This window comes from Protomyctophum parallelum (assembly GCF_964188405.1).
Source record: "Protomyctophum parallelum genome assembly, chromosome: 1".
In the NCBI taxonomy this organism is placed as follows: domain Eukaryota; kingdom Metazoa; phylum Chordata; class Actinopteri; order Myctophiformes; family Myctophidae; genus Protomyctophum; species Protomyctophum parallelum.
This window is the reverse complement of record NC_139697.1, coordinates 49,866,093-49,891,118: the sequence shown is the minus strand read 5'-3', so window position 1 is coordinate 49,891,118 and position 25,026 is coordinate 49,866,093. Positions and strand designations below refer to the sequence as shown.

At 40.8% G+C, this 25,026-nt stretch overlaps 1 protein-coding gene across 1 annotated transcript in view; it reads left to right on the top strand.

The window, feature by feature from the left end:
- The first annotated feature begins 1,680 nt into the window (after nt 1-1,680).
- The window catches only part of LOC310864962 (microfibrillar-associated protein 3-like), a 37,860-nt gene continuing 14,514 nt past the window's right edge, over nt 1,681-25,026 (top strand). Inside the window, exons 1-5 of the mRNA XM_083773848.1 lie at nt 1,681-1,768; nt 4,799-4,946; nt 8,702-8,886; nt 11,646-11,793; nt 14,395-14,659. Of these exons, the coding sequence (XP_083629974.1) occupies nt 4,843-4,946; nt 8,702-8,886; nt 11,646-11,793; nt 14,395-14,659 (702 nt within the window). The 5' untranslated portion in view covers nt 1,681-1,768; nt 4,799-4,842. The remainder of the gene's footprint in view (nt 1,769-4,798; nt 4,947-8,701; nt 8,887-11,645; nt 11,794-14,394; nt 14,660-25,026) is intronic.

The following is a 25,026-nucleotide window of genomic DNA, read 5'->3' as shown; positions in this document are numbered from 1 at the left end:
TTGTTATGTTGTTTATAGACTAGGCTACATTGTAATTATGTATTTTCATGTATTTCATCTTGTAGAATATATTGTAATTATGTATTTATGTGCTTTTTGTATGTATTTTATATGGACCCCAGGAAGATTTGCTGTCGCCCCGGTGTCAGCTAATGGGGATCCATTCAATAAACAGTAGGATAATTTTGCTTAATTATATAGGTCTCTGGGCAACGCTATTTGATGTTGCCTATGCCTATGTTTCTTTCCTTTAATTGTGTTAGTTTTTCTTTTAGAAAATTGATAACAACAACAACAATAACAACCTCATATTTGGTACAAACAAGGGACTAAATAAATTTTTGCTCCTATGCCACCAAAATGTGGAACGCCCTACCAACAGTCATTAAGACATGCAAATATTTTGACTCCTTCAAAACCGCTCTCAAAGGGCACCTACGGATGGCTTCAATCGAAACTGGAATCTGAATACCCCATCCACCCCTTTTCCCCCTCGTTTTATTTTCCCTTTTTACCCCCTTTATGATGATGATTTCCTGTGTTTTGGCTAGTAGAAGTGTATATTTGTATGTCTCGAAATGTTAATGAATTGAACAAGGAACCCTTGTAAACAAGTCTAGTGCTTTATTGTTCATCCACTCACAGTTAACAGTTTTTAACAGAGTTGTGCTTGAAATGTAGGCTATGTAATTCTGCAAACTGTTAATAAATACTTCAATCAAACAAACAACAACAACAGCGACAAATGTTATTACAAAAGGCTGGCATAGGATAATCAAGTGGTTTTCAACCAGTTGTCCTTGAGAAGGTTCCAACTTCCAGGTGGTCCCCAGCTAAATGACAGAGAGCTGGTAACCAAATTAAATAAAAACGTCTGAGGCAAGTAACCAAACCATTCAAACCATTTAAAGATTTTTTAACTCTTGAGAGATTATTATTATTATCTATTATTTATTTAACTCTCGAGAGCGTAACATGAAATCACTGTACGCTCTCAAGAGTTCAATTATTGCAGTTAAACATAGATCTGCATTACTTCATTTACAAGAAGCCTACACAATTAGAGAATGTACAAATAATTGTTATTTGGATCAACGTTCTAATGCAGAATGGAATTGTGGACAAATTATTAACCGGCAGCAAAATATTCTTTAGTCTCTGTCCTTAAGAGTTGCTAAATGTCATCAAATGGTGGTCCGTGGCTCAAATATGCCAAATAAATAATGATGAAAACTGGGATAATGTTTGGGCTGTCAATACAGTAACATGCTGCCACCTGTCGACGTCGGAGGGAATTGCCGTTTTCATTCACACTAAACTTCATCTCATTCTCCATCAACCCAAACATCCGGTAGATTTTAAAACGTGGTGGAAATAAAACCAGCTTTTCAGAAGAATAGAAGGTCAAAGGAACAAAACCAAACGACGGGACTGCTGCTGTGTTTTTAAACATGTATTATTTATTACTAGACAATAGCATTCCACCACCACGCCCATTGATAAGAAACAAGGAAGTGCCGATCAACTCCACGTTGGCTCTTTGCACATCCGGTCCAGAAAGGATACAGAAACGGTCTCCGTGCGCGCTTTATTGTGAACAAGTTGAACTTACCGGATATGGGGGGCGGGCTCTAGACCGGATGTGAGCTCTGAGCACTGAATAGAAGCCAAGCCTTTAAAAACTGTGTGACGTTCGTTAAGGAAGTAGTGCTGCAGCTGCAGTCACATTCATCCAACCTGAATCACAACCACTCCGAGTCACAGAAAGGTAAATATATACGAGCCTTCTATTGCTTTATGTTAAGACATTAATTTAATGTTAAGTAATCTTCTATTATTAGCTTTAATTCGTTTAATATCATCACATTTAGTGTAGGCCTATATTACAATATAATTCCACAGATGTAGCCAATTTACCAATATTGCAAGTAACAGGTGCACTTCTATAAGGGCATACATTACAAATGTAACCTCCTCTCAGAGTCACACATTAATACATGAGCACATTGAGCAGTGGGATTTCAGAAAAAAAGGGTAAAAAAAATATATAGTTTTATATTGTGATAGTAATCATTGCTATAGAGTGTGTTTTCAGTAACATTGTTAAATAGCTCTATATTGTGATAGTAATCACTGCTATAGAGAGTGTGTTCAGTGTGTGTGTTCAGTGTGTTAAATATCTCTATTGTGACAGTAATCATTGCTACAGGGGTGCCCACCCTTTTTTTACTTGAGAGCTACTTTCAAAATGACCAGCTCAACAAGATCTACCCACCTGACACTAGTTTAAATATGTACCTGAGGGGGCTTTAGAATAGCGGCACTGGGCGACACTTGGATGGGAAATGGAGAGGGAGAAATGGAATAGGTAGGGTTTTTTGTACATTGAACATTGAAAACAAAATGTTGCATTGTGGATTTGAGCTGACATGGCACTTTTTGATGTCAATCAATCAAGTTTCACCTTTAATTCAAGTGGCAGATGCCAAGAATTGTCTTTTATATATTTAATTTAAATATTCTTTAGGGTCGTGTCATGAGGTCTACCTGCACAGCCTTTGTGATCTACTGGTAGGCTAGATCGCAATCACTGCTATAGAGTGTTTGTTCAGTAACTGTGTTAAATAGCTCTTTATTGTGATTGTGATAGTAATCACTGCCATAGTGTTTGTCCAGTAGCATTGTTAAATAGTATTCTGGTTCCCAAAGTGGGGTCCGGGGACCCCCAGGGGTCCTTGAGGGAGTTCCCAGCGGGTCCCCAGCTAAATTGACCCTTATGGGTCTGTAACTCTGAGAGTGTACAAATGGAACAAAACAAACCCTAATGGGTCCGTTTGGTTCCATTTGTACACTCTCAGAGTTAAATTAACTTTGATTTTCCAATATACATTGGGGTCCCAGAGATAGAAATGCCATTAAATGGGGGTCCGTAGCCTAATTCAGGTCAAACCTGGAGCCCCTGGAAATTAAAATGGTTGAAAATCACTGCAATAATAATAATAATAATAATAATAATAATAATCACTGCAGAGCCATAAAATCTTCTTTTATGGGGGTCTTGGCATATATAAAAAAATAGTTCAACTAGCCAATCTACACGTTGTTAGCTTGTAGATCGGCTATTTGTACTTTTTGAAAATGTTTTAAAATAGTAGAAAATGGCAAATAAGTTTAGGGATAAGGGGTGGCGCAAGATATAGGGCATAGTGTGCCGCCTGAGCATTACAGGTCCATTTGGTTACAGAGTTATGAATGGATAGGTATATAGGCCTATGGAATGGATACATTAACACTGAGTCTTTTGACTGTTTTATGTGTTAATGTAATCATTTTATTATTTCATATTTCATACCGTTTCTGTCATTGTAGGCCTAAATGTTATTATTATTATTATTATTATTTTTTTTACATATATCTGTATAGCCTACATAATGTAATGCAATGTAATAGATATATGTTAATGCATTTTATTCACTGTTGACTGAATTACATTATACTTTTATTGTGTATCATTTGACATCTTTAACCATCTTTAACCATTGCAGATTCCTAGTGTCAAACTCTTTGTCTATTTGACTTTATTTCCATTTTCTTCTTACTGTACTGGTTGCTGCTGCTACGCCACCTTAATGTACCCACGGTGACCAGTACAGTTTGACCATTGTTTTAAAAATAAATGAATAAATAAATGAATCAACGCATCACACTGATTCGAACACCATAACACAAACACGCACGTGTGCACGCACGGGATGACCTTTTACGCAGAGCCTGGTAGTCGATGGTCACTGAGGGGGGCGCTTGTTTTACAGGTGACCGGATTAAGGTTCGTGAGGGGTTCGTTAAAACGACCAGATTAAGGTTGGTGAGGGGCCCGTTGAAACGGCCGGATTAAGGTTGGTGAGGGATGCACTGCTCCGTCCTTGTGGTTATGGTTGGGTTAGGGTTTGAGGTAGGTATAGTAGCCGGCGCTGTAAAACAAGCGTCCCATCAGCGCCCATCTAAACCGAGGCTCTGTGTAAAAGGTACAGTAGTACCGTGCACGCTCGGCTAAATTGTGGCCTGCATATAAGTAGGACGCACACAGTTGGGGTGACCAAACTGTTCCTTTCAGGGACAGAATTATCGTTTGTGTGGGACAAGGGGACGGGACTCATATTATTTGACCATATGGGCCTAATATTGTCTATAATTGGTTATTTAACCCCTCTGGCATCTCACTTTGTTTTTTTTAAATATATGCTAATTTTGGTCATGGATGACCGATTTGATACTGTAGCGGGGGATATTTCTCATGTTATTTTAACAGGAAAAGAGAGAGCTTTACAACTATTAGGGGACTGACTGTTTATTAGGGCATTTGAACACTGATTCCTGTCAGTCACAATGTGGGACCAGTGTTGATTTCGTCGACTAAAACGAAGACGAAAATATTCGTTGTTCGGTTAAAATCCCAGGATATATAGTCGGCATATTGACCAATCATGACAATAAACACAATATTTTGGGCCAAACAAATAATTACAACAAATACAAAACAACAGAAAAAGTGTTGTACCCTGCCTTTTTTGTTCTTCTTTCCAATTATTTGTTCGGCCCCCAAGAAATTGTGTTTGTTGTCATGATTTGTCACGATCCGAGTTGGCCTTGTCTGAGGCTTACGGGTCTTTTAAATAAATACTTTTCGAAACGTCTATGGGAAAAAAAAAGCTTGGGAAATTCTCTTCTGGGCCTCTCTGGCGCAACACTCTTATAGAATGTTTGAACGTGAGAATCTGTTGTTTTTCCTGTCGGGCAGGTTTTTCCAGCACTAGACATGAACCTCAGCTGAGACTCTCCAACATGCTGCTAAGCACACAGCTGCTGCTGAGAAGCATCCTTGTACTTTATCTATCCGTCCTGCTGTGTGGAGCGACGGTGGCGGTCGATCGGACCACTCCGAACAGGTACTGTATACAGCAGCAGTGTTGATTTCGACGTCGACTGAAACTAAGTCGGAAAATGTTCGTCGACTACCTTTTTTAGTTTTTTCACTAAATGAAAATAAACAAAACAGAAACTAAATGAAAACTAAGCTGTGATGACTAAAACTAAGACTAAATATACTGACAATTTTGTCAACAAAAAAACAAAAGACTAGACTACAATGTTAGGAAGGGACTATAGTGGACAAGAGATCCAGTATAAGTCATTTTACACTTGGTTGCATGCTGAAAATAGCAGATCTACAAGCTGACAAAGCGACGCGTTGTCAGCTTGTAGATCGGCTATTTTCAGCAAGTGTAAAAACAGTCATTACAGCGGTATCAAGGCCCCGCCAAAATACTGTACATTTTAGTCGACTATATCAACTGTAGATTTAGTCGACTAAAATCTTATGATATTTAGTCGACTAAAACTAGACTAACACTACAACATTCCAGGTTACTAAAAGGATTACTGGAACTAAATAACAGAACTAAATAGCCTCTCGCAATTATTGTCCTCAGTCATTTTACAGTGTTGGAAAAAAGCACTCCGAATAAGGGCCGATTCATACTTTGGCTCGTCAGAAATTTTCAGTAGCACCGAAGAGCCGACTTTAGGACCCCCCCCCCCCCCCCCCCGAACCTCTAATGACGTCAAATTGTAGGCTCTACAGCGCCAAACCGACTTTTATTCGGCTCTAAAATAGGAGTATGAATCGGCCCTAAGAATCACTTTATTCGTCATTTTCCCCATGTACTTACATTACATGAAGATCATGAAATACCATTTCCCAAGTTATACTTGCAGTGCAACATACAGTAGAAGCTATTTAATAAACATACAAGCTAAGAACTAAAAACATACAGTAGCATAGACATTTAAAATGAGCCCCGGGTATGTGTGTATGATGACGTGCAGTTCACTGTTTTCTGAAAAGCCTGTGTTTCTATATCAGTGGGTCTCAAACATTTTCATGTCAATTAAGGACCCCTAGAATTATCTTGGCTGCGGACCCCCATCTGAAAATATGTAGTTCCAGGGACCCCCCAGAAGCAAATATTTGAGTAAAAGATATTCGCTCTAAAATAATATATATTCAAAGATTTGCACCACATTTTCACGATTTTAAAATATAGCAGATCTGCAAGGTCATAGTGCGGCACTCTGTGCAAAAGAACGTTACCAGCACAAAAGTGTCCAGTTCAGTCCAAACACTTAATAGTCAGTTTGTACTCAAATGTTTTACTTAAGTAAAAGTATCTAAAGTGCAACGTAGAACTGCTCTGTACAAGTAAAACGGCAAATTCAAAATGTACTTGTACAGAGGTATTTGTATCAAAATGTACTTAAAGTACCAAAAGTAGAAAGTACACATTAGGCAGAATGTCCAATTTCAAGTTTTCAACTGTATAACAATAATGTGAAAATAGCCGATCTACAAGCTCACAATGTGTCACATTGTGACGTCACATTGTGATGCATTGTGAGCTTGTAGATTGGCTATTTTCAAATGGACAAAATATAGGGCTGAAGTGGTTAATGTATGTTTTATTTTTTGTAATAATAATCAAAATCAAGTTTTCACATAAATGTATGTAAATGGTGTAAAAGTGCAATCTTTGCTCTACTCTGAGATGTTAGAGTAGAGTAAAAGTATTGGACATTGAAATTACTCAAGTAAAGTACACATACCTCAAAGTTTTACATAGTACAGTACTTAAGTAAATGCACTTAGTTACTTTCCACCACTGATCTTCAGTCATTTCTACATTATGTTTAACCCATTTAGGCCTGACGTCATAATTTACAAAAATCTTCTAAATCATGACAGTTTTCTGAAATACCTATGTTTCTATATCAGTGGTGCTCAATATTTCATGTCAAGGACCCCACAAATTATATGTAATTGGCTGCCGACCCCCATCTGGAAATATGTTGTTCAGGGACCCCCCAGAAGCAAAGATGTTAATTAAAAATGTTCGCTGTGAAAGAATAATTGATTAAAAAAATTGATCTACAAGCTCGTATCTATATATGAGCTTGTAAATCTGCTACTTTTTCAATAGCTAAAGTATGACAACATGCTTAAGGTATCTGTCATATCTGCCCTGTGCAAGTTTACTTTACAAAGCTTCAAAGGCTTTTGATTTATACTTCTAGTTTTTAACCTTTTAAACCTTTTAACTAGTTTTCTAATAAAATTGTTTTTATTTCTGTTCTGTAAAGCGACTTTGGGTACCTTGAAAAGCGATATATAAATCGTATATATTATTATTATTAAGATAAATCACTTTTTCATATGTATACCAGCTCCAATGTTCAATGCCAAAAACAAATAATTGATTTTATTATTACGTTTTTAAATTATGCTACATTTTTACATTTTGTGTAATTGAGTATAGTGTGACACCTAGTGGCTGAATGTTGCTGTGGCCTCTCCTCCTGACTAAAATGCCATTATGAAGTATGAATCTGCAGTGCAATATTCACCGCTTATCAAATAATGCACGGTAGATATAAACATTATAAAATGTTGTCCAACAACATATTACACATTATTGAGGGGCGCCTAGCCAGTGTTGATTTTGTCGACTAAAACTAAGACGAAAAATGTTCATCGACTACCTTTTTTCACTGACGAAAACTAAGCTATGATGACTAAAACTAAGACTAATATACCAATAGATAGAATAGACCAATGAATATACTGACAATTTCGTCAACAAATAAAAACTAGACTAAAATTTTAGGAAGGGATTAGTGGACAAGAGATCCAGTATAAGTCATTTTACACTTGGTTGCATGCTGAAAATAGCCGATCTACAAGCTCACAATGCTGTGGCGCGCTGTGAGCTTGTAGATCGGCTATTTTCAGCAAGTGGAAAATCAGTCATTACGACGGCATCAAAGCCCACCAAAATACATTTAGTCGACTAAAATCTTGTGACATTTAGTTGACTAAAACTAGACTAACACTAAAACATTCCAGGTGACTTAAAACTAAGTGAAAACTATTCAAGAGAATATGACTAAAACTAGAATAGAAATTTGTTGCCAAAAACACTATAGGCCCTCCTATGCCCAGCTTTGAGGGTTTGCGTGAACACAAACGTTGGCTGACTAGTGGCTGATCACCCCATACGGATTATTTGATTGGCCGAGCAAAGTACATATTGAGGATAAAAGTGAGGGCAGAAAAGTGAAGACGCCAAACGTGATTGGCCGGAATTACATTTGTGGTGATTTGATTGGCTGAGCACGGAATGTGATGTATGATGATGATGTTTGATGATAAGAGCGCCCCTCACTGAACACAAGAGTGATTCATTTTTTTTATTTTATTTTTAGGGGTGCTAGCCCCTCAAAGAAGCAGGTTTATACAGGTTTAATGTTTGTCTTTAGTTCAACGTTTGTTTTGCAAACGCCATTGACAATGAAGGGAAAATGTACGTCATAATGTGCCTCATTTACGTCATACGCAAGTGTCTCTTTATTGTTAATGGCGTTTAATGTTTTTGTTGGCTCCGTTTGTTTTACATCACCATTATCACCTAATCAACATGAGTTAGACTTTAATATCCGCAGATAATTCTGGGGGCTCCTTGACATGAAATGCACCAATGACATAGTAACATAGGTTTTTTCAGAAAACAGTTAGGATTTAGAGGGCATCTTTTGTTATAATCGTCCTCAGGTCAGGTCTAAATGTGTTTAATATTATTATTACGTGTAGGAATGGCTCTGTGTTATTGGAGCGAGTGTCCGGTCTCCCCAGTGGGCCCAGCCTTCCGGCTGTGAGGAAGATGGTGGTGAAGGAGGGAGCCGACGCCCTCATCCAGTGCAACGTGAGCGGAGAGCACAACCACTTCCGCTGGTTTGACCCCAAGGGTCACGACCTGGGAGAGAAGAAGAGTGGAGGTAAGCTATCTCAAACCCTATATCGGTGGTTCTCAAACGTTTCCATGTCGAGGACCCCCAAAATGACACTTATTACCTCCCCATTTGAAAATACATGCCAAGGACCCCCATAAGAGAAGATGTTTACGGCTCTAGCAGTGATTCTCAACCATTTTCAATTCAAGGACCCCTGGGGTTTGATCTGAATTAGGCTACCGTCCCCTATTTAATGGCATTTATATCTGAGCGTCTGTAACTCTGAGAGTGTACAAATGGAACAAAATGGACCCGTTAGGGTCCATTTGGTTCTTAACTATCATTTAGCTAGGACCACCTAGAACTCCCTCAAGGACCCCTGGGAGTTCCCGGACCCCACTTTGGGAACCATGCCCTATCTGTTTGTAAAACTTCATGCCGTCTTTTTCATGTAACCACGGCGTAAAGCCGAGGCATTTTGATTGATTGATTGAAATATTTATTAACCGTCTTCCTGCCATTGCCGAAGCCCTTCGGCAATTGAAGCATTAATTTGATATTAACGCTTGCTGCCATTGCCGAAGCCCTTCGGCAATTGCTCTTTTATAGTGCTTATGATTGATCAAGCCATAATGCTACTCACGTTAGCCGGTTAGCTAGCAATGTTGTTAGCACTGCACTGGATCGTTCATATTAATTCACCGTCGCCATAAGAATCCATTCTATCCGTTTCTTTCAATCGCCTGTATCTCCTATTCCTTGTCCCAGATGGCATTTTTGGTCAAAACAGCGTTTCTTTGACGGCACGAGCCGACGTTGTGGAGTGCTAAAATGTACCGGCATGATTCGATAATGTAAACAAAGGTTGTCTTGGCAACGTAAAGCTGGCAGGGATAAGCTCACTTCCGGTTGAGGCAAAATGTGGCTTTTCAAAATAAGAGCTCAAATTAAAAAAATGCTGGCATGAATTAGGTCCTAATTTCTCAATAAATGGCAGCAGTAAAAGGGTTAACAGTTTGTAGAATTTACAGTACATTTTAAGCACACACTCAATACAAAGACTGTCAACTGTGAGTGGACGACCCAATTAAGCATTACACTTGTTTACAACAGGGTCCACATTGTTCAATTCATCAAAACATTTAGAGACATACAAATAGACACTTCTATGTAGCTAAAGAACAGAACAGGAATTCATCATATAGGAAGCAAAAAGGGAAAAGATACATATACAGTGAGGGGAAATGGGGTGGGGGGGGGGGATTCAGATTTTACAGAGGCCAGTTTCGAATTGCAGCCATCCGTAGGTGCCCTTTGAGAGCGGTTTTGAAGGAGTCAAGGGATTCACATGTCTTAATGACTGTTGGTAGGGCGTTCCACATTTTGGTGGCATAGGAGCGAAAATAATTTAGTCCCTTGTTTGTGCCGAATCTGGGTTGTACATGGTTTGTTGCACTCCCTCTGGTGTTGTGGGTGTGGACTTCGTTTACATTAAGGAAGTATTTAGACAGGTACATGGGTATCTTGGTGGTGTATCGAATCTTGTGGACCAGACCCATTGCAAGATGCTGTACTCTGTCGTCGACCCTAAGCCATCCCAGCCTGTCAAAGTGGGCAGGGGTGAGGTGGGTTCGGGGGGTGAGGCCAAGTAGGAGCCTGACCAGTTTGTTTTGGGAGGTCTGGAGCCTTGTTTTAAGGGCCTTTGAGGTGCTGTGGTACCAAGAGGTGGATGCATAGTCAAAGAAACCTTGTACGAGGGCTCCTGTTAAGGTCTTCAAGGTGTTTTTGCTGACCAGTGAGGAGATCCTGTAAAGGAATCTTGTTCTTTGATTGACTTTTTTGATTAAGTTGGTGGCCATCTTATCACCGGAAAGATTGGCCTCCAGGATGGAACCTAGGTAGGTAATTTGATCTTTTCGTGTGATAATATTGTCACCCACTCTAACCAAGAAGCCATCTGCCTTGCTGAGATTACTATTTGATCCGAAGAGGATGGATTCAGTTTTTCCCAGGTGTAAGGATAGTTTGTTATCAGCGAGCCAGGTGCAGATTCTATCGAGTTCAGAGCTGAGGGTCTTTTCAACCTGCAGTTTGTTCCTGTCCGAGACCAGCAGTGCTGAGTCATCTGCGAACAGGAACAAGTTGCAGTCACAAGCTGAAGTCATGTCGTTAACATATATTAGGAACAGTAAAGGCCCTAGTATGCTTCCTTGTGGGACGCCACAGCTCACTGGGAGGGGAGGGGACAGTGTTCCGTTCACCTCCACCATCTGTTCTCTCCCCTCCAGGTAGGATTGCATCCAGCTCACTGATGTGCTATCAAAACCAATATCTTTTAGCTTGTTAACCAGTATGGAGTGGTTCACGGTGTCAAAAGCCTTTTGGAGGTCCAGCATGACCATGCCGCAGTATTTTCCAGCGTCCACCTCGACAGACACTCAATACATCCAACACAATGCTGCCTGCCAATCAGTATTGTTTTTGGCAGCACATTTTGATTTTAGTTTTAGTCATAGTCTCTTCAATAGTTTTAATTTAGTTTCAGTCACATTTTAGTCATCTGGAATGTTTTAGTGTTAGTCTTAGTTTTAGTCATCATTAATTTAGTGTCCATTTAGTTTTCGCCAGTGAAAAAAGGTAGTCGACGAACATTTTTCGTCTTAATATTAGTCGACGAAATCAACACTGCTGCCAATAAAGCAGTAAAAGTGGACTATTTTTTTTTCTTCTTTTTTACACAAACAATATTGTCCTGCCGTGAATAAGTCCTTGTCATCTGTCCTGTTTTCATCTTCCCGTTCCAGATGGGAGGAGGTGGCAGATCCAGGATCAGGGTGTCCTCAACATCACCGCCGTGTCCTGGGAGGACCGAGGACGTTACACCTGCGTGGCCTCGCTGCGCTGGCCTTCCTCCTCCTCTGTCGCTGGAGAGCAGCACGGCTCCAACCACAGGTGCTGCTTTCTGTCCCTGATAATTTACAATGTAGGCATATAGCAGACGCTCTTAATCCAGAGCGATTTGCAGTACAGTAAGCAAGTAAACAATACAATGTAATACTGTATCAAGTACATAGTAATAGTCATCATGAACCTTAACCCATTCTGACCGGGCACCCATTTTGGTGTTAGCATCATGTTATGCTTTATCTATTGAAAAATAGCAGATCTACAAGCTCATATCGCGCCACCGAGTGGCGCGATACGAGCTTGTAGGTCTGCTATTTTTGAAAAATTGAAGAGCGACTGACATTTTTAGAATCTGATCTCAGGTCAGAATGGGTTCATCAGACCAGTGTGTGTCCGGCGGAAACCTCGTATGAATCTGATCTCAGGTCAGAATGGGTTAAACAACATAAGAACCTAATATACTGTATGTCTAACAGTAGACTATCTGTGCCGTGAAGCTATGAGTCTACATTTTAGAGTGCATGCTCTGTGCTACATCTACATAACAAGTTATACATCTAATAAAATGCTAAATTATAAATCTAAATGACATAAGTTTAGCCTTTGCATATACCTGTGAAGTCGCCACGGCTAGTACAAGTGCTGCCTATAAGCTATATCTAAATCCGGGAGCGGTTGCGCAAAGACCCGTCCGGCAGCACTTGTCTGTTTAATGCAATTTATTTGTGCTTGTTATTATTATTATTATTGGTATTTTTATGACAACGTTGTAAAAGTCAACAATATGTATATCCATAAAATAAGCAAGCAGCATACCAGCAGACAATACACTAGTTTTTTCTTTCAATAATTGTATTATTATTATTATTATTATTATGTGATTATTATTATTATGATATTTTCACAATCTGATACAGATATTCTGGATACTTTCTAATGTTTTGATAATTTGTGCGACAGATGTATGCACGGTATAGAGTTTCGTGTGACGAGCTAGTGTATTTAATAAGAAGATAATCAGGTAAAAAGCATGGAATACGGATGTGTATATTACAGAAAACTCCCGTTAAACTTTCCAACAAACTCCGGTAAACTCCCAAATTGTACCATCACACCTGTATATTACCGTATATTAACTGTACATATGCCCGATAAACTTGAGGTTTACGGGCAAAATACAGTGCCCATAATTGCCCATTAACTCCTCTTTTCACGCAGTGTAATATAATTGTGAAAATAATAATAATAATAAAATTATTGAAAATTACTTTGGCATGAGTAATTCAACACAAACTACTTATAACACACACAAATACATGGCATTAAACAGTGCTGCCGGGCGGGTCTTTGCGCAACCGCTCCGGCATTGGAATATAAGCACAAGTGCTACGGGCCAAGATGGAGTCTGAAGAGATGAGCTTTCAGACTAAGGCGGAATCTGGTATCTAGAATCTTTGTCATTTGGATTCATGTTAATGAGTTAATCTTCATGTGTTGGATAGTAAAAGATAGATAGATACTTTATTTGTCCTTTCGGAAATTTGTTTTGTGCACAGCAATCCTCAGGATACAGATAACATATACAAACAAACAGATCACACATTACATATGAGTACATTGACAATAACGACACAATGCCAACAGAAGGCCACCAGTCATAGTTCCAAGAGGCATAACATCGCACTTTAGGCACGGAACTGAGATGGGGCCTGCTTGTTCACAAGTCCTATACGTACAATAATAGTTAATGTTAAAACCATGTGAACCTTAACTCATTGTGTTTTCCACTAACCTTTGGAGAAGCACCCATGTTTTCTTTCTGTTTCAGAAAACTGTTATGGGTTAATGTCAATTAAAGAAAATGAAAAAGCTCCAATCACACCCACTAAGTGTCCCCGTCCCCCTGTTGAAGACCCCTGATCTAAACTAGAGGAGTAGCATGTGGGCGTTGTCGGGGGAACTGGGAACACCTCATATGTCCAAAAGCGATCCTTTTTTGTTGTTACATAAGACAATGTAGCCATGGAGACAGTGGCGTATCTACAATAAGGTGTCCAAATCCATTTTATGCCTGGCCAAAATCCAGACCTGAGACCTGAGAACTATTAGTGGACAGCGGATTGACCGTTGCGCGTATAGAGAATGACCCTCAATCACCCATTCGAATGCAAATGCATGCCTTTCAGCCTTTGTATCCTACTGTCTGGCAGGTATATCTCTTTGAAAACCTTTAGTGCTACTGATTGTGCGCGGGGACGACGACAATTAACACATCTTGCCTGCCCAAAATGTAATTCTTGCCTGCCCAAAATGTCATTCCTAGAAACGCCACTGCTTGGTTTCTGCCCGACAGCAACGTTTTAGATTTTATTCAGCACATATCCAGAACAGACTCCCCGAAAACTGCAGGTCTGCTGCCACTCTTAGTTACTTTGACCCATTTAGGACTGACACCAGATTTGACAAATGTCTTCTAAATCATGACAGTTTTCTGACGCCGACCCCCATCTGAAAATATGTTGTGCACCTCCCATCTGAAAATATTTGAGTTAAAAACGTTCGCTCTGAAAGAATATATATTCAAAGATATTTGCGCCACATTTTCAGGATTTTTCTGACTCTGACTTTGATCCCACACACACACAGCTACTACGCGGTGGAGGTGCGCGTGGCCTACACGGACGGCGGCGGCCTGGGCCTCTACTACGTGACGGTGTGCCTGGTGACGTTCACCGTCACCATGGCGCTCAACGCGGCGCGCCTCTGCAGGTTGGGCGGCCACCTCAAGGAGACGGAGCGCGCCGTCAACGACTTCTTCCGCACGGAGGGCGTGGAGAAGCTGCAGAAGGCCTTCGAGGTGGCCAAGAGGATCCCCATCCTCACCTCGGCCAAGACGCTGGAGCTCGCCAAGGTATATATATATATATCCCATTTAGACTTGAGGACGATTCTAAAAATCAAATCAAATCAAATCAAACTTTATTTATAAAGCACATTTAAAAATGACTGTCATCGACCAAAGGGCTGTACAAGTCAATACAACGTATAGCAACAGTAATACAATCAAATAAAATCAATACATCAATATCAAGTGGGTACATGTGGATATAATAAGATAAGAGGTGCTCAAAATAAAAGGTTGGAATTTAAACTAAGTTGTGATTAAAAGCTAGGTCGAATTAAAAGTCTTAAAAGTCTATTTTTAGTTTATTTTGCTTTTGTTTTTTCTTTTCTGCTCTGTAAAGCACTTTGAGCTACATTTATGTATGAAAGGTGCTATATAAATAAAGTTTATTACTATTATTATTATTATTATTATTAAATGGTCTCAATGCCTTCTGACAGTTTTCTGAAAAACCTATGTCAGTCGTTCTCAAACATTTTCATGTCAAGGTCCCCCAACAATATATGTAATTGGCCGCAGACCCCCATCTGAAAATATGTTGTTCCAGGGACCCTCCCCAGGAGCAAAGGTTTGAGTTAGAAACGTTCACTTTGAAAGAATATGATTTGTGCCACATTTTCGCGATTTTTGAAAAATAGCAGACCTGCAAGCTCGTAGATCTAGAGCCGTGGGCGCTGGCGGCGTGTCCTCTCCTCCGCGTCATCAGTGCCCATACCCGAGGCGGAGTTGGCGAAAGGGCCTTTCTGTGTGGAGTTTGCATGTTCTCCCCGTGTCGTTGAAGTGTTGAAGTACTGTGTAATGGTTTATGGTAGTGGTGTCAAAAAATATCGATATGAATCGATAATCAATTTTAACATTAACGATGCGACTACATCGATGCACGTGTGTCTGGATCGGTCAAAATAGCGTCTGCATCGGACGTTGGTTCGATCCTAAAGCTGCGAATCGATATAATTCAAACTGCGGGAAAAACACAGATGTACAAGCCCAAAGCGCTGTGCATTGCGACGGGTAGATAACTTGTAGATCTGCTACTTCCAGCGCAGGACGGGCGCATGCTTATGATGACGCTCTATATGCATCAGCAGCCAGCGACAACAGACGAGCACTAGCAGGCAGCAGCATAAACCACTCGTTGTCAGACGGAATACACACGCAGATATGAGTCACGACACAACTTTATTGCACATCTGTGCTTTGCCTTTCATCCACGCTTCTATAGCCTTTTAAATCTCATTTCCCATCCACGGGCACAAGCAAAGTGATATCAGCAGACAGCAGCTTCCACCCGATCTGGATGGTGGTGTTGTTTCTGACGAGGGTAGCAATAGTTAGCATGGGAGCTAACATTAGTTTAACTCTGGTCCATATCGTTAGAAGGAGTTAGAAGGAGTCCTCCTTAATAACTCTATGGTCCATCCGTTCCCCAACCCTCACACTCGATGCTGCGTTTACACGGGCAGACACAAAGACGGATGGGAATATCATTTGGAGCAGGCCGAGCAGCTACTGTACACGTCTGTTTGCATCGACAGTATGACTGTATCGTTGCGTCTGCCCATTTTTAATGGTCAGGGTTTCACTGTCCACAGCAGGCAGACCTGTCAAAACAATGCACTTCCCAAAACTCAGAGAGATGCCACCACCTATAAGTTCAAACCCACCTCTAGAATGTCTTTCCCCAGCTATCTCATTCCACTTTCATTTATTTTATTCCATAGTCTTAGTTTTTCTCTTATAAAGTTGTTTTTATTATTATGTTTCCCTTGAAAAGCGTCTTTAAGTACTCAGAGAAGCATTATATAAATAATATTATCACTATTATTATTATTACTACTTTTTTAATTGCCTATGCTTATGTAGTCACTATTCATTCATTGATTCACTCGTATCCAAATCCATTTGAAAAAAAAGCTCACTGATCAGGTCAAATAGGCCTATTGATATGCGATTAAAATGTGATTAATTGAGATAAATTAATCACAAATCCTCCAATTAATTAGAGTCCCAACCCTATTCTTTATAGATCTAGCTTCAAATTAAAAATCTAAAAAAGGTTAAATGTGTCAGATCGCACCGTATCGTATCGAATCGCATCGCCTCAAATTCCACGAAATCGAAATCGCATCGAATTCCATCGAATCGAATTCGAATCGTTCTGTGTATAAATGTATCGTCTCTGAATCGCATCGTAGCCCATGCATATCGATACGTATCGAATCGTCTTGTAAAGGAGAGATGCACACCCCTAGTTTATGGTATATGGTAGAGTTGTACTTTAATTCTCCAAACTGTTAATAAAGTAAATCAGATGGAAAGTGGAGGACGTACAAGATACAAACGCTGCATGCAGACTAAATGCTAAGTGGGTTCAGTGTGACAAGGTGTTCTAAGAATGGCTGCAATAGCATGCCAGTGTTGACAGCACATTTATATTTTAGTATCTTACACCGGGGCTCCACCCGGCGCGTCAGCGTTGCTTCTCCGTCAGGGAATGTTCCCTTTTTAATCAATGAAGGGTGGCTCCACTGCCCGCGTTGCGTTGCGTGAAAATTGCTCCGGTTCGTTTTTTGAGGCACGCGACGGAGACGCAACGCGCCCCGTGGAGCCCCGCCGTTAGTCGTAGTCTTTAGAATGGTTTTCATTTTAGTTTTAGTCACCCAGAATGTTTTAGACGGTGTTAGTCTGATTTCAGTCGACTAAATCTACAGTTGATTTGTGTCGACTAAATGTATTTTGGCAGGCCTTGATGGCGTCGTCGTAATGGCAATTATTTCTTGCTGAAAATTGCCGATCTATACAAGCTCACAAAGCGACGTGTTGTGAGCTTGTATATCGGCTATTTTCAGCATGCAACCAAAGCTAACCGAAAATCTCACTCACACTCACAATCTCACTCACACTCTCACTCCTGCATGGAACATTATGGTGAAATTGGTGACCTGCTGAAATATGTTACCATCTTGTGGACTTCACTTACATGGATAGGTCTTTAAATACATGGCCTGAATACTGTTAGGTTGAACTCTGCTAATAACAAACTGTAACAATTTACATTCAGACACTGACGTTATGTGATTGTCTACACGATTGTCACATATTTCAGCAGGTCACCAATTTCACCATAACACCACCATGCTGGAGTGACCGAGTGTGAGTGACCGAGTGTGAGTGAGCGAGTGGCCGAAATTTTGGGTATTGGAATTTGGCTCAAGGGTTAAATTTACTTGTGCTTTTACTTATACTGGGTCTCTTGCCCACTAGTCCTTTCCTAACATTTTAGTCTAGTTTTTAATTTGTTGACAAAATTGTCTAGTGAATCAATGAATACATAAGGTTAAGCAAAAAAACATTGTTTTTGTAGTAATAATAATAATATCTCAAATTTAACCCAAAGATGCTTTACAAGGGGGACATGAGAAAACAAAAACAAACTTTATTAGGGGAAAAACACAAAGGAATCAAATAAATTAAAACAGTGGAATGCAATATTGAAGGTTTGGATGGTAGGGGCATGTCTCTGAGAGTTTGGGAAATGCATTCCACAGGGTTGGGGGGGCATGGTGCAGCAAATATGTGACATGACCATTAGAAAACACCGCTTCAGAGGAAATAACAGACGTAACAGATAGCATAATTTCACACAACTGTGCTGTAATCCACGCTATCATCCGATAGCCTTTTAAATCCTATTTCCCATCCACAAGCAAAGTGATCTCAGCAGCTTCCCCCGATCTTGTGAACTGTCTGGTGACCCCTTTCTGAGACCAGCTCCTCGCCACTCGCCCTACACACTTGCCCTCGATATGCGCGTTCACGCGAGGCTGCGCCATATTAAGTGTCGTCCGAAACCAAGCAGCCTTGAGTGGAAGTGGCTTATAAAGCCCTCAAGAGCGAGTCTGTGCCGATCTAGACCTTAGAGTATATATGAATAGAGACGGCACCCGGAGAAAACCCTGAGGCGAAATGGACATAGTGGCCGGATTTGGTATTGCAGCGTGGGCCCAAACACATGAACACGCTGGTCCGTTGACTATCATTGTACACGTTCATGACAACACGTGAACGCTGTTTCACACGTGAACGCGTGCAATGATAGTCAACGGCAGCGCGCTCATGTGTTTGGGTACAATCCATCCCAGAATGCACTCTGTTCCTACTCGGAAGGAGGAGTGAAATCGCCTCATGCGCTTTAGAGCAACTTAATGCAAGTGGATGAGAGGAGAACTCGGGTGCCGTCTCTATTCATATATACTGTGCAGCCCTGCTCTCTGTCCGCATGGAAACCGCGACCTACAAATGTAAGTACCACCTAGGGGTGCAACGGTTTTCGGTTTAAAACCGAACCGTTCTGTACAGCATACACGGTTCAATGCGCTCTAATGAACCGCGCTATTTCGGTTTGCATTAATTAATTTCTTACAGCTGCGAAGAATGTATTTCTCGGTCACACACCGGCCTACTTAGAAGTCTAGTACTTTATCGGTCACACACCGTCCTACTTAGAAGTCTAGCACTCTTTCGGTCACAGAAGTGTAGCACTCTGTCGGCCCACCCCCTCTCCCCCCCACAGACCCACACACACAGAGAGAGAGACGGCATGATGAGGAGAATCCAGCCCTCGTCTTAAAACGTCGTTCTTGAAAAGACCACTCTGTGGAATAATTGTTGATGTCATACACAGAGACACACACACACACAGCGGAGTAACCTCGAATCAACAGGCTTCTAAGCACGCGTCTTTGTAAGTTTGTTCAGATCTGCTTCTGCATCTGCACTCGCTGTTTGAGTGCTAAAAAGGGAGAGAGAGAGCAAAAACAACTCGTTGTTTTTTCGGAGCAGGAGAAGAATATTCCGTCTGAAAAGTCCCAACAAAATACTCCATGTGGACCATGTCCAATCCTAGATAGAAACCCTTCTTCTAATAATATAAGTATAATATTGCATGCAGATCTTTATTGTAAACTTTTGTAAATGTTTCTGTGCGACATGGCACTCTGCTGTGAATTCCTCCCCTCTCTCCCCCACTCTCCTCTCCTGCACCACGTGTGAGCGCATAGGTGCATTATTTTCCCCTTGAACATAATAATGATGAGGCACATTAAAATGGCAATATATAATATAAGTTTTTTCCCCCTTTAAAATAATGAAAAGGCAGAAATGCCTAATAAAAAAATATATGCTAAAAAAATAATAAAATAAAATGTTATAAATAAACTTTTTGGGTGCAAGCCAGTCCCCTTACGGACGAATAATTGTGCGATTAAAATGCGTTAATTTTTTTAACGCGATATATTTCTGTAATTAATTAATCTCAATTAACGCGTTAAAGTCCCGGCCCTAATATTTATTTAATTTAAAATGAGCAATATATTTGTTATGGTTTGGCGATGAATTGGATCTGCTTTTATAGGTAGGCTACTCTGACCAAGCACATCAGTCCCAACCACAGGGACTCCGAATCCCCTGTACCTAAATAGCAGATCCAACACGACAGGTGGTAGCTGGGGTGAACGAGGGCGAGCAACAGATGTTTAAGCAAACAGCAGCGCAGCAGAATCAGTGTGCAGCAGCAAGCAATCAAGCAGGATTAGCAGTGCAAAATTCCAGTTTAAATGGCCGGTATGAAGCTGGAATGAGTGTGTGATTGGATGCAGTGAATCATGTGACAACTGCACTGAGTTTCTTGACTGAACTTGCTTTGTGCATGTCTGTGAAAGGCGTGGCGCTCATGAACTTATTTATTTTCAGTAAACAAACACACACACACACACACACACACACACACACACACACAGACACACAGCAGCGGCCTATCTAGCATACATGGGCAACTGGTGGCCCCCACCATCACTTAATGCGGCCCCAAGGTTAATATCAGAATACTGATATATTATTGATGTCAGCTGTTACAATTCCAAACCTGCAAATATAACCTGCTTTAATTACTTCTAGTCTATATTAGTAGCATATTGACTTTTTTTTTTCATTGTCCAATGTATTTGTATTTAGTTCATAAGGTTAACATAACTATAAGTTAATGCATTTTATATTACGGTAAACAAAAAGGTTACTTTTCAGGATTCCAATTCAAATATAGCAAAAATAGCCGATCTACAAGCTCAAAACGCATCACAGTGTGACACGTAGATTGGCTATTTTTGCTACGACAGTAATATGCAATGTGGCCCTCTGGAGTGAGTGTGAAAATATAGTGGCACTATTCATCATCAAAGTTGCCCACCCCTGATATAGAGCACTGGTTCCCAAACTACACTGAGTCGGGACCTTAGAGTATATATTAATAGAGACGTCACCGGATTTCTCCTCCCATCCACTTGCATTAAGTTGCTCAAAAGCGCATGAGGTGATTTCACTCCTCCTTCCGGGTAGGAACAGAGTGCATTCTTGGATGGATTGGGCCAAATGGTGAACGTGCTGGCCGTTGACTACCATTGCGTGCGTTCACGTATGAAACAGCGTTCACGTGTCATTGCCAATAACATAAACGTGCGCAATGATAGTCAACGGCCCAGCGCTGGCTCGAGCTGCAATACCAAATTTGGCCACTATGTCCATTTCACCTCAGGGTTTCCTCCGGGTGCCGTCTCTATTAATATATACTCTAAGGTCGGGACCCATTTGTGGGTAGCGAACACCCTGTATTTATTGTTTAAAAAAAATGTAATATATATTTTTAAATTATTATCTTTTAACGTTTAAAAATGAATTAAACACAAATTCAATGATTGTTCCCCCCAGGATTGGACCCAAGGAAGACTAGAGGTTCATTCATGTGTCTCTAATGGGGATCCTTCAATAAACAAACAAAGAAGTAGTCAAGATAGCCGATCTACAAGCTCACAACATGGCACGAAGTGACACATTGTGAGCTTGTAGATCTGCTATTTTCGCCGGTTTGCGCCTCGGGGCAAACGTCTAATCTCTCTTTTGGGTCACGGGCTAAAAAGTTTGGGAACCACTGCTATAGCCCCTTTATGTCATGTCGTGTTGGTTTATTTGACATCGCAGTCACACTGGATGCATGTGCTTGCAAGTGTATAGAACGGGTTTCATGTTTTAGGCTAGCACAAGCAAAGTGATATCAGCAGACAGCAGCTTCCACCCGATCTGGATGGTGGTGTTGTTTCTGACGAGGGTAGCAATAGTTAGCATGGGAGCTAACATTAGTTTAACTCTGGTCCATATCGTTAGGAGTTAGAAGGAGTCCTCCTTAATAACTCTATGGTCCATCCGTTCCCCAACCCTCACACTCGATGCTGCGTTTACACGGGCAGACACAAAGACGAATGGGAATATCATTTGGAGCAGGCCGAGCAGCTACTGTACACGTCTGTTTGCATCGACAGTATGCCTGTATCGTTGCGTCTGCCCATTTTTAATGGTCAGGGTCTCACTGTCCACAGCAGGCAGACCTGTCAAAACAATGCACTTCCCAAAACTCAGAGATATGCCACCACCTATAAGTTCAAACCCACCTCTAGAATGTCTTTCCCCAGCTATCTCATTCCACTTTCATTTATTTTATTCCATAGTCTTAGTTTTTTGTCTCCACCAGGCCGAAGGCATGGGGGGAGAGTATGTTTTGCACTCCGTCCGTTCATGTGTCCGTCCGTGTGTGTGTCTGTCCGTGTGTGTGTCCGTGAGCAGCTAATCTCGGCCACCGTTAACCCGGTCGATGCCAAATTTTGCACACACACTCCCTGGATGCCAATGATGAACCTCTGCCCCAAACTTTCCAGAACGGCCTGTTATAGCGCCACCAGGAGGCCGCTTTGTGCGAAACAAGTTTTTGCACAGTACACCTACAGATTTTGTCCAAACATCACGCAAATTGGTACACAGTCTCTCTAGAGCCATTCAATGAAACCGGTCTTTCAGATTTCTCAGACTCCATCCTGATTGGTTAAGATTGGCTTCCAAAGTTCACAGGAGTGCTCAGTTTCAAACAAAATGCTGCAAATCATGAACACATCGATAGGCACTTATAAGCTTTAAGCTTCTGCCTATGCCTTTTTGATCACAAAAGAAAAAGTAAACTGTTTTTGTGTAATGTCTCCCTATGAAAGATCGAAATAAACTATTCATTCATTCATCGCGTGATTTCCGTGAAATTGTGCACCCACATTCCCACTAGGCGGAGGACGAAATGCCACATGAACAATTTCAACTCAGCCTCAAGGTGGCGCTATAACTGGCGAAAAGTGTTTTTACCTCTAACTGCACGGATCTGTGGATAACTTTGTATGCCAACTCCCTAGAGGCCAAGGAAAAACCTTTGCCTGGAATTTTTCACATCTGCTCTTTATAGCGCCACCAGGAGGCCGACATATGTAAAACACATTTTCTATTATTACTCCTTCAGATTTTATCCAAATTTCACGCAAATCGGTACACATGATCTCCATAGTCATGTGATCAAGACAGGTTTGTTTGATTTCTCATATTCCATCCTGATTGGCCACGATTGGCTCCTACAGTTTTCAGGAGTAGCCCGCTTTGTACAAATCGCCACAACTCCTCAACGCAGCGTCCGATTGCGATGAAACTGTGCACGCATATTCCCACTAGGCTGAGGAAGAAATCCTGGTGGAGACCTGTGCCCAGAAGGGCACTTTTTCTAGTCTCTTATAAAGTTGTTTTTATTATTATGTTCCCCTTGAAAAGCGTCTTTAAGTTGTAACAATCGGCCTTTTCCACTGAAAGGATAATCATTGCTAAAGGAATAAAACAGCAGGATCGTCGGGTTAACTCTGTGGTATTTTATATAGAAGCCACGCAATGGTGTTGAGCAAACAGAATGGCAATCAATACACAGTTTACACAACAGAAAAGACAGAAGTCAAACACTACTCAAACCCCCTCCAAACCCAAATGAGTCCCAGCAACCCCTCAGGATCACAACATCATATATAAACAATAAACAAGTTCAAATAAACAAAATAGCAGTCGCGCGACTCGCGTCGGTCCTCCTCTCCGCGTGCACACGCACTATAGTCTCTTAAAGTTCCTATAATCCACACAGCATGAAGAGTCCGCTCCCGACGGCGTAGCGAGCGTTTGGGGTACCCCTTATTATAATCCAACAAGGACAATGTTTGGAATGATCTCACCAGAAGAGACGTCTGTCAGTCTCGGGTGCGGTTCCAAACGACAGTGATCCAACGACAGCAACGGGCTTGCGTGTTCTGTTTCCGCTGGCTCCACTAAGTCAAACGTCCTTTATCTCGGCTGCAGATATAGGCCGTGTTGGGACCCATGAAAAAGTGCTTAGAAAATGAGTTTCGTTCCCATGTCAAGCGAACTACGCATTCAATGCATTTTTTCATAGATAATACCCTTCTAGACTTTGGGTAAAAAGTTCTACTCATAAAAACCTGCTGTTTTTTTTTTATAGCCATAAATGTATAAACAGTTTATAACCAAAAAACGAAAATCGTGTGCTGCTGTTTTTGCTTGTAAAATGTGTTTTTGGCAACAATTTTTTTTTCTCAAATGTCAAATGCATATACATAACATCTGACATAAGTATTGGTGCCTTTAGTTTACTCAGTCATATGTGAATTTATATCATGAAATGTAGCATATTTGTTAAAGAATATGCTTCAACTTAAGTGTTTGCCACACAGTACAATGAAACCTACACAGTAAATTGTGTCAAGAGCTTATGTTTCATACATAGAAAATGTCTCATCCTAATGTGTAATGAAAGGTAGAAAAGAAAATCAGGGCACCTTGGACCAACATAGCAGAAAATCTATCAAAATGTTACCACGCCCCCTAAATTGGAATAATGCAACAAATGGACAAGACTAAGAATTAAAGTAGTAGAGGTCAGAATTATTACAACATATGGTATGAAACATTTATTTATTTACAAGTGGGTCACAGCATCTGTCATCTGTACATCCACCCCCCCGGCCAAGGAAATATATGAAAATTGAAAATACAAAATAACATACAAATGCATAATAATTGTTGAAAAAAAAAAGTAGTAGGCCTACATGGTAACATGTTGGGTTACTCATCCCTATCACTTTCATCAGAGTCATCATCCCATGTAGGCCTACCTCTTTCTTCTGTTTCCTTTGACACATTTTCACAGTCCTGGCAGTGACATAAATCAGTGCAAAACAGTTTTGCAGACATACATGAACATCTTTCAGTCTCACATTTGCTTTTTTGAGTGGTGCAACCACTCCTACAACCAGCTTGCAATGTCCTCGTACGTGTTTGTGTGTCTGTGTGTCTGTGTGTGTGAGCATGAGTATGTGACTTAAAAATAGCAGTAGGGGGCGCCAGAAACAGTGAGAGGGGTAGTGACTCTAATGAGAGAGAGTGAGAGAGGTAGT